This window comes from Aythya ferina, assembly GCF_964211825.1.
Source record: "Aythya ferina genome assembly, chromosome: 19".
NCBI classification, from domain to species: Eukaryota; Metazoa; Chordata; class Aves; order Anseriformes; family Anatidae; genus Aythya; species Aythya ferina.
In genome coordinates this window covers 6,453,493-6,463,717 of record NC_140309.1, presented here as the reverse complement: position 1 = coordinate 6,463,717, position 10,225 = coordinate 6,453,493, and the positions used below count along the sequence as shown (strand labels likewise).

General features: G+C 57.7%; 1 protein-coding gene across 3 annotated transcripts; it reads left to right on the top strand.

The window, feature by feature from the left end:
• The first annotated feature begins 2,105 nt into the window (after positions 1-2,105).
• Positions 2,106-7,665, top strand: RHBDD2 (rhomboid domain containing 2). 3 transcript variants are annotated; one of them, XM_084493035.1, is made up of 4 exons: positions 2,106-2,350; positions 3,098-3,383; positions 3,819-3,997; positions 5,842-7,665. In XM_084493035.1, the coding sequence occupies exons 1-4, from the start codon at positions 2,121-2,123 to the stop codon at positions 6,272-6,274; spliced, it is 1,128 nt and encodes a 375-aa protein (XP_084349161.1). In that variant the 5' UTR covers positions 2,106-2,120; the 3' UTR covers positions 6,275-7,665. The 3 variants fall into 3 exon arrangements, with proteins under 3 accessions (XP_084349161.1, XP_084349160.1, XP_084349162.1); XM_084493034.1 differs by having other exon boundaries at positions 3,098-3,492; positions 3,847-3,997; XM_084493036.1 differs by having other exon boundaries at positions 2,197-2,350; positions 3,091-3,492; positions 3,847-3,997.
• The last annotated feature ends 2,560 nt before the right edge of the window (positions 7,666-10,225 follow it).

The window sequence follows — 10,225 nt, the reverse complement described above, 5'->3', positions numbered from 1 at the left end:
GCTCGCGCGGACTGCGGGGCCCCGGCAGCCAATGGCAGCGCGCGGCGCCTCCCACCCGCGCGGCGGAGGGGGGGGGGAGGAGGAGAGGAGGGAGGGGAGCGTACCAAGTGCATAGGGGGGGGGTTGGGGGTGTGTGGGGGGTTGGGGGGGGTTAGGGGTGTGGGGGGGGCTCGCCCCCAAGGGCTGCGTCCCTGCACGGTGCTGGGGAAGGCGGGAGGGGGTTTTGGGGGGTTGGAGGAACCTGCAGCTGGAGTAGGGGACTGAAAGGAAGGCAGCTCGCAGGATGCCGGGGTTGGAATGGCTGGGAAGGGTCTGCGGGGTGGTCTGGTGGCACCATCAGAAGGAAAGCTGCGTCGTCAGAGCCCAGATATTAAAAAAAATAAAGCCAAATATTGGCTCGGAAAGCGAGTTTCTGAGACGAGGGGTCGCGGTCTGGCAAAGCGCAGGGGGTGTGAGGCAGGAGGTGTTGCTGCACAAGTGCGGCTGGATCAGGAACAAACGTTCACCCTTGCTGTGTGAGACCAGCCACCTGCACAGGAGTCTGTCCCAAAAGTTACCGTGAGACACAGCTCTGTGCTTGCTGTCCAGTGGCAGTTTGTACCCGCACCAGCATTTACAGGGCAGCTGGGGGAACGGCGCTGTGAGCTTTTACCTTTTTTTTCTGTTTTAGCGGGGTTGAAGAGCGTTCTCTGGTTCCAGCTGAATGGGTAGAGCAGATCTGCAAACAAGCCGGGTTGTTTCTTTCCCCCGGGGCACAGCAGCAGGAGGCCCATGGCCTAAGATGAGTTTCTGCAAAACAAGCAGCGACTAGGAGGATAAATCTAAGAAGGGTCAAGGTCTCTGCCTGTCTTTCAGGTTTCTCCTTGAAAAACTTCATCGTCTCTTCCAGTCTCAGTGCCTTGTCCAGCACCACCGGCCTTCCTGGGCCTGTGACAAGCTGGGACCTTTTGATGAAGGCTCCCTTTGAAGTGTGCTGAGGGATTTGGGGCAGGTCCCAAACAATGCTCCCAGGGCAGGGCGGGGGAGATGGTATTATTTGCTCTGCGTAGCCTCTCGGGACCTTTGTGCTCCTAAGAGATGGAGGTGTCCATAGAAATAGAAAATGGCATTGAGACTAAGAGCTGAGCTCACAATTTTTTTGCCTGCTGATAGATCTGGGACTGCTGAATGCTTACAGCAGACTCAGAGGGAAAGCTCGTGTGCTGTGCTCCCCCTTTGCTCCCAAACAAAAGTATTGAACCTGGGGTGGGGAAAAGATTTCAGATTTCAGACCTTGGCCCCCTGCTCATCCCCATCGGCTGAGAGGGATTCCACCTGTATCCAACCCTGCCTCTTCTTCCCAGAACCAGAGGGAGCAGGGAGGCTGTGTTTCTGCTGGTCTTTCCCAAGTAGATGAGACCTCGAGGGTCTGGTTAGCCCTGAGCCATCACCAGAGGCTGGGCTCTGGGCTGGAGGAGCCAGCAGCAGGGAGTGTTTGTGGCACTGGGTTGCTTAGGGCAAGGTGGGAGCACTGGGAGCTGGATGAGGCGCGTCCCTGCTCAGCTCCCAGCACTCTCAGAGCAAAGCCTCTCTCTTTTTCGCACTTTTTTCCTGCCTCATCCTTCTCACACAGGTCCTTCCCTGGCCCCTTCCTCTGTTGTTTCCCTCAGGCAGCGGCGTGTCCGTTGCTGAAGGGGAAAAAATAAAGAAGTGAAGGGAAAGGAAAGGAGAGGAAAGGAAAAAAAAAAAAAAAGGAAAAAAAAAAAAAGGAAAAAAGAAAAGGAAAAAAAATGAAAAAATGGAAAGGGAAAAAAAGGAAAAAAAGGAAAGGGAAAAAAAAAGAAAAAAAAAGAAAGGAAAGGGGAAAAAAGGAAAAGGAAAACTGGGATATTAACATTAAACAAAAATAGAAAAGGAGGAGGAGAAATAAAAGTTTTAAAAAAATAGAGAAGGAATTAAAATTTAAAATAAAAAAGAGAATGGGGATTAAAAGTTAAAAAGAAAAAGAAAAGAGAAAGGGGATTAAAACTTAAAAAAAAAAGGAAATGGAAAGGGGATTAAAAATTAAAAAAAATAAAAAATAAATAAAAAATAAAAGAGGGATTAAAAGATAAAAAAAGGGAAAAGCAAATCCCGTCGCCATGGCAACGGAGGGCCCGCCGCGCCTGGCGTCGCCATGGCAACGGCGCAGGCCTTCCGGCGGCGGCCGGAAGCGGGGCGGCGCGCGGCAAGATGGCGGCGGGGCGGCGGTGGCCAGCGGCCGGCAGCGCGCTCACCCTGCTGCTGACCCTCGGCGCCTCCGGGCCCGCGCTGCTGCGGGGCGGGGGCGGCACCGGCGGCACCCCCGAGACCCCCCTGAGGGCGGGGGAAGGTGAGGGGGAACGTGCGGGGCCGCCTCCTGCCCCGGCAGCGGCGGGGAGCGGGGCTTTGGGGCTTTGGGGGGGGTCCTGAGGTGGGCACGGGGCTGGGGCTGGCGCTGGCGCTGGGAACCCCCAGGGCTGCTGTGACAGCAGCCGGCCTGAGGCGGTTTGGTTCGTTATTTGTTGTGGGAGATAATTAGCAGGGCAGGTGTGGTTACTGGGCGGTCGTTTTTATGTTGGAAATGAGGCGTTTCTGCTCAGAAAGGGCAGTCAGGCGCTGGGACGGGTTGCCCGGGGAGGTGGTGGAGACACCGTGGGGGTGTTCAGGGGAAGGTTGGACGTGGTGCCTGGGGACAGGGTTTGGGGGGTGACTGTGGTGGTTGGACCAGATCTTGGAGCTCCTTTCTAACACTACTGGTTCCACATCTCCTTCCTTCTCTTTTAATGAGACCGAAAATTACTATAGAAACCGTTGCTTTTTTCCAGTCACCACCCCAGGAAGCACCCAGAGTCAGTCCGTCAGTGCAGTGCCCACGACAGCTCTCCTTCTAGCAGTGTTTCATTATTTACACCTGGTTTTAAATGCCCCAAGCTCCCCTTCTGCAGCAGGATAGAACAAAAAGCAGTGCCTTCTGCCGGCTCAGTCTTGCCCTGCTCCAGCTAAACAGATCTGTTTAAAGCAAATCCACATTCTGGTGGCTAAAACAAACCCCTCGCTGTCCCTGCCGCTGTGACGTGCTGCTGTGCTCAGTCCACAGGCTGCTCACCTACGTCTTCAGCTACGACGACCTGATATCCCTGAGCTGCGGCGCCGTTCTCGTCTGGTACTTCGCAGGCAGCTTTGAGAAGAACGTCGGCACCGCCAAGCACTGCTTCCTCACCGTCCTGTTCGCCCTCCTCTCCGCCCTCCTGTACCTCCTGCTCGCGGCTGTCGTCTCGAGGGTGGTGGAGGTGGAAGACCCCAGGGGGTTCATGCCGGTGGCGTTTGCCATGTTGGGGGTGTCGACCACGCGCTCGCGGATGAGGAGGGCTCTGCTCCTCGGGGTGAGGGTCCCGGTGGTGCTGGTGCCGTGGTTTCTGCTCTGCGTGGCGTGGTTTATCCCCCGCTCCTCCCTCCTCGGTAACATCTGCGGGCTTCTGGTTGGGGAGGCCTGTATCCTTCCAGGGCCCAGCCCTGAAGCACAGCGTGGGGTCGCTGTTTGTGAGCGTGCTGCAGCTTTAGGGCATTTCCTGGGCTCTTTTCTGCACCGAATTCTCACCGGCTCTACTTGCCCGCAGCACACCCAGCTCTGCGTTGGTCTCTCGCCCTCTGCTTCCACTTCGTGGCTTCAGGGCGTGCAGAGATCCCAGAGCTGAGGAGGGCAGCGGGCTGTGGGGATGGCACTGGGTAGAACTGGGAGAGTTCTCCAGGGAAAACGGGTTTGGAGCTGGAGGGGGATGGTGCGTGGCCATGTCAGAAACGAGGATGTTTTGTCTGAGGGCCTCCTTGACGTGTTGCTGGCTTCAGATGGGCTTGGCTACTGCTTCTGCCTGGATATTCCCGAGTCGGTGAGCTCTAAGCTGGATCGGCTGTTCCCCTTCACCCTGCTGAAGAGAGTGCCAGGGCTGAGATACATCCCGGGGGCCTCAGCGGAGAGGAGAGCCTCCGAGAGTGTCAAGTAAGTGTGGGAGCTCCTGTGAGGATTTCTTGTCAGGTAGAGAAATTTTGGGGCGTGAGGTGGCTCTGAGCCACCCCTAAATGGTTTGTGTTTGTATTGACGCACGCAGAGGTAACAGCAGCATGACAGCAGAGTCCTGCAGCTCTGCCCTGACATCAGGGCTCCTGCCATTTGTTCATGGCCGTGTCGTGCCCCGGGGCGTGATCTTTATTTGTCTTTGCCCCGCCTGCCAGCAGCGCTGTGAAGTTGGTCACGTCCAAAGCTACCGTTGGGAACTGAAGCTGCCACCTTTCTGTGCTTGTGTTCAGCATCAAGCAAGGCGGCTCTACTGAAAAGAAACCTTGGCACTTGAGCTGACGTTTGGGGGTTATTTGAATTTTGTGTCTATCGCAGTCCCTGAGAACTCACTGGTATTTTGTAAAGCTCAGAAATCCAGGTCAGTTTTTTCCCAGCTCTAAGATGCCACCTGAGTTTGGCAGAGGAAGGCTGTTTCTCTATGAAGGGTTAAATTCCACGTTCTCTTGAAGCCACAGGCTCATTCTAAAGCATCCTGAAGCGTTTGCACCTACCCTCACCTGAGGGGAAGCCATAAAACAGACCCTCCCTGGCAGGAACACGCACCCAGATCCTGTGGGGCAATCGGACTGAGCCCGAGTGCTCGCAGGGGAGCCCAGGCATACCCAGGAGCGTTTTGCCTCCTCCTGTCAGCGCTGCCCCTGCGAGGAGGGTCGCTCTCGCTGCAGCAGAGCCCATGTCTGCACCACTCCAGTGCTGCTGCTGGTACCTTGTGCTCAGGTTGGGCTCCACACCTAAACCTGCCCTGCTTAGGTGAGCTGCCATCAGCGGGCTGTGCGGGCTCAGAGGGATTTACAGAGGGATTTGACTGTTGAGCAGGGTGTGGGAAGGCGTTTGGAGGATGTTTCCATTTCTGCAGCTCAATTTGCATCTCTCTGCGGCTTAGGCGCAAGTCTGCTGCTTGCTTCTGGGCCTTTGTTCTTCTTGCTTTGATCCCTTATTCCCGAGTGCGAGCTCTGAGCAGGTTTTAAAGCTCCAGGAAGCTGCAGGCAGCGAGCTGCCAGCAGGCAGAAGCCGTTTCTAGGAGGCTCTGCCTCCTGCATCGCGCCTGCCTCCACAAACGGAGCTGTGGGGGGAACAAACCCAAGCTCCCAGCCCCCAGCGTGAGCCAGCCCCTTGTTCTCGCTGGGATCTGGTGGTCACAGCCGTGTGAGTGCTGCCTCGATGCCCTGCTGAGCGTCTGCGTGGGCCGGGCAGCGCTCCTGGAGGCCCCAAGGCTTTGGCTCCCAGGCAGATCCTGCTTGATGCAGGGTGAGTCGTGCCTTCTGCTGGCAGAGGCTGCTTCTAGACCTGGCTTCTGAAGGATTCATCTCATCTGTAGCTCTCCTCCTTCCCTTTCGCTCTCTACCCTGGCTCCTGCTTCCACCAAAGGCCTTTATGGTTCTCGATAGGTGATGCTGGGCAGCTGTGGCTGCTGCTGAATGGCTTAGGTGGGAGGCGGGTGGTGTGCATGGAAATTGTGAGGCCTCGTAAAGCCAAACCCTGCAGTGAGGCTGGCATGTGCCCTTTGGGAAGAGATTTAGGGCTAAACCCCGCTTATTCTGTGGGTTGGGAGTGGGCACATCTGTCCCAGGTGACCAATATCCCTATTTTTACCCAAATGCTGCTTGTAACAGGGATTCCTCCTTTTGTAAGAGACAGCATTTCTCTGATGGATTGCAGCGACCTCTGTGAGTGTTGGTCAGGAGGAAACCTGCCCCCGGGGCACTTCCAGCAGCAGCGAGGCAGCGCCAGTTCTGGAATAACCTTCCCTTTTCCTTCCTGCCCAGGATCACCCCTCCACCAGGCGCGTACCCCACGCAAAGCTCCTGCAGCTCCTCGCCTCCAGCTCTTCCCACGTTCCCCCCGCAGCACCCCGCTGCTCAGAGCCAGGGCTTCCAGCACAGCTGCACGCCAGGACACGGCCCCACGGGGGGACACGCGGGGGCTCAGCACAGCTCTGCGGCAGGACACGGCCTCCCTTCCTCCCCCTCCCAATCCAGAGGTGCCTTCGGGGACTTTTACCCCCAAACCCACGCCGGGGCCTCGCCGGGACAGTTCTGCCAGCCAGGCAAGTTCTCCATCCCACAACACGTGTGCCCACCAGGACTACAGGCACCTGCGGGCCCGGAGCCCCTGGCTGGGGTTCAGCAAGCCCCGGGGCATCCAGCAGCCCCAGCACCGCTCATTCCAGCTGAATTTTCCAGGATCCAGGTGTACTGATCCTCCCGAGGGCAGCGGGGCTCCTCTGGCACAGGAGGACTGTGTATGGTGCTCGTGCAGCAGCTGGCCACTGTTGCTGTGCCTGTGTGACGTGCTGAATGGGTTATTTAATTGTTTCCTTTGGAATTTTGATACTTTTTTAGTATTTTCTGCCCCCCTAAACCCCCCTAAACTCATCAACAAGGCAGCTCGGACACATGAAAAATAGCGTAAGGGTCCTCAGCGGGGGATTTTGGCTCTTTGTGCAGCGAGCATGAAGCCAAGGAGCTGGGAGGGACCTTGAAAGAGGGTTAGAAGAGTGAACTGGAACGGTGCTGTTCCACTGGGGTGCTCACATGGCTCAGCTGGAGGTGTGTGACCCACCAGCACTAGCACAACCTCTCTGTTTCCTTCAGAGCGGGTGGGAAGCCGTGTGGGAGAGGAGTTTCCAGCAAGGGATGGAGAGCAGGGCGCTGTGGGGTGCTGGTGGCAGAGGGGTGGGGTTGGTGGGACTTGCTGGGCTTTGTTTCCCACCGTGCTGTGCCCGGGAGGAATCTCCTCTTTCTGTCTGTGAAACGGGCAGGATCTCAGCTGCTGCCACTGATCAGCTGCTTAGAGGTTTATTCTCAGAGAAAATAACAACAAGAAGTGTTGTGTGAAGCTCCAAGTGCCTTTGCTGCTCTGGGGAATGGCCTCACCGTGCCTGCCCTGCCTCCTCAGGGCTCCTCCGTGCTATCCCAGCCCACGGGTAGGAGGCAGCACTGACAGCTTCGTGCCCCAAAGCACCCACATGCCTTTTCCTTTCCCCCCTTTCCCCTTTTTGGGTGCCTGGGGAGGCCCCGTGTTGCTGCACAGGTGACGTGTGGCCTCGCAGGGGCTTGCTTTGGGGGCAGACTGCAGTGAAAACCGAGGGCTCAGACCTCAGCTCTGTGCCCATCTGAAGCTGCTTGCAGAGGTGGAGGCTGGAGAGGGGCTTTCTGGGGGGTGCAGCCCTCAGAACCAGCCTGTGGGGGGCTGGAGTTGGTGGCTGGCTCCACCCTGGTTGTTTCCCCCCTCCCTGGGATCTCAGGTTCAGGTGGGTTTGGTTTCGTGGTCCTGTTCCTGCCGAGCTGCTGGCAGCAATCGCGTTGTTTAACGTGGAGCAACGACAGGACGAGGAGCTCGCCTGAAACTTAACAGGGAAACTTAAAAAAGGAACTTCAATACCAGGAAGGAGCTGCTAGAGGTGACTGAAGCGCTGATGTTCCCCTTGATGAGTGCCTTGGTGCTCTCCCTCGTGAGAGCCTTCCCCCTGAACCGTGATGTTTCACCACTCTCGTTTCCAGAAATGTGCAGAGAACGCAGGAGGGTGAGGAGGACTTCCAGTGTCGTGTACCCTCAAACCGAAAGCTTGAAATACAACTGGAAACAAACCGCTGCGTCTCCTGGTTTGCTTTCAAGTGGGGAGAGCTCTCCTGGGGTGGGCTCAGCCCCCAGGGACTGCAGGGCAGGCGTGAGCAGGGTGCGAGCTGCGGGAGTGCCTGGTGACGGAGGACACGCTCTGGGGAAGGGCGGTACTGCACATGGGAAACACTCCGGGGACTGGGAATTTTTATTTTCAGGCTCTTAACAGTTGACTCCCCTAATTTGCAGAGCCGTCGGAGGGGTGGCGGGGTTTCCAGTGAGTGATTTCGTGCCGTGGGTCGTGCAGGAGAAAGGAAATGTCCCCTGAGAGCCGCTGGCGTGTGGCTGCCGGCAGCAGGAGCAGCCCCAGGCAGCCGGTGTGGGGCCGGGGCAGCAGAGCTCCTTCCCCAGGCTCCTGTGCTCCCTTCAGGCAGGTGCTTGTGAAGATAACGGGTGATTTCCAACGGGGTCTGTCCCTGCCTTTCCTGCGGGCAGCCATCGGTTAAATGCCATCGTGTAAATCAGCCAAGGGCTGTCTGCTCCTCCAGCAGCGGTGTCCAACCAAGTCCCGGCTCCTCGGCACTGGGATTTGGCTCAAAACCCCTCAAAAGGGCTGGGAGGGAGGAGTGGGACTGGGTGGGACGCGGGCAAACGTGGCTGAAATGAGGAATGGGATTGAGGAGAGGGAGGCAAACATCAGCTGCTTGGGGTTGGAGCTCTCAGACGGGGTCACTGATGGCGAGTTGCAGTTCCAGGTCCCTTCCTTGGAGGGGAGGCAGAGAACTGAAGTTCCCCGTTTCCTCTCTGCTTTTCTTTTTTCTTAAAAATCAATAAAACAGCAGGGCAGCGCGGGATGGCTGCCCCCGGGAACACGCTGTCTCCGAAGGTTTGTTACTCCGTGTCCTGCTGCGTTCCCAGTACAACCGGTGCTCTGTCAAAGCTCAGGGTCGCTTCTGCACCTGGAAGCGGGGTGAAACGTGACCCCGGAAAGCCCCTCGGTCACCCCTCTGTCCCCAGGGGGTGACAGGAGCGTGGGGACGGGTGTTCTGGCAGAGCCCAGCTCCTTCCCTGCTGCTCTTCCACCCCGCCGTGGTGGAAGGAGGGCGGCTGTGGGGTCTGGGGAGCGCGGTGCTGGCTCTGAGCAGTGCCAGGAATGGGGATGCCCACGGGGTTGGGGCTGGAAGGGGCCGAGGTTGGTGCTGGCGATGGCTGCGGCCGTGGCTGATGGGCTGGGATGCAGCTGGAGCACCCACGTGGGATTCCTGGTGCTGCCGAGCATCTTTTTCAACATTTTGTGTAAAAACCAGCAGGTTTCAGCTGTCTGGAGGTGACAGCTCGGGGCAGGAGCCAGCTGAGCTGGGGCTGTTGCTGCCCATATCCCTGCGAGCAGCCCCACAAAGTATTTCCACACAAATCCTGGTATTTCTCTGCTTCCCCAACTCCTTCTTTTTCCAGCAAAGCCACCGGCTGACCGGGATACCCGCGGGCAGCCCCGCTCCCCTGCTCACCCCCTGTGCCCTGCAGGGTGTCCCCGACCCCTCTGTCACTGCGGGGCCGTGCCCGGGGACCCGGATCTCTGCGGCTCGCTGCCTCTCCTCGATGCCCCCGGCTCACCCACACGGACTTTGCGCCCTCCCCGTGGGCGTCGTCGGCTCCGATCCCGGCCATAGGTGACAGCAGCGGGACCGTGGCCCCGATGGGACACCAGCAGCACGGCGATAGCAGCGGGATCATGGCCCCGATGGCACAAATCCCCCCTGGATGCCCCCACACCTCTCCTGCAGCCCTGTCGTGGTGGCTCACCCTCCAAGCCCAGCCCATCACCGAAGTGTTCCTGTGGGGTTTGCGGTCACGGCGTGGGGAAAAACCCCAAAAGGGAGCCGTGGCCATGCCGCAGCCGGGGTCCCGGGCTGCAGGTTGTGAAATTTCCCCCAAAAAGAGACATTTTTGGAGCCTCTTGAGCAATTCCAGTGGCGGCAAGGCGAGCTTTGCCTGGAGCCCCGCCGAAATGCCCAAAGAGCGTGCCTTGTGCCCAAAGCAGGGCGCCGAGTCCGTGTCTGTGTCCGTCTGTCCGTCTGTCTGTGCATGCCTGTGTCGTGCCCACGCACCTGCAGCTGGCCTTATGGCCGTGTACCCGTGTCTGTCTGTCTGTCTGTCTGTCCACATGCTTATATCTGTCCGTGTACCTTTGGCTGTCCGTATGTCCATATACCTACATCTTTATGTCAGGTACCTGTCTGTCTGTCCACGTACCTGTATCTTTCTGTCCGTCTGTCTACGTACCTCTCTGTTTATGCCCGTGTACCTATGTCTGTCCGTGTGTCTGTCTGCCCATGTACCTACATCTCTTTATGTCCATCCATGTACCTGTATCCATCTGTCCATCCATGTACCTCTGTCTGTCTGTCACGTACCTATGTCCGCCCATCTACGTACCTATATGTCTGTCTGTCCATATATCCATCTGTCCATCCTTGTCCCTATATCTGTCTGTCTGTTCCCCCATACCTGGTGCTATATATAGGGTGGCAGGCATGGTGTAACTACCATACCTATACCTGTCCTTTTACCGCTGTCTGTCTGTCCCTG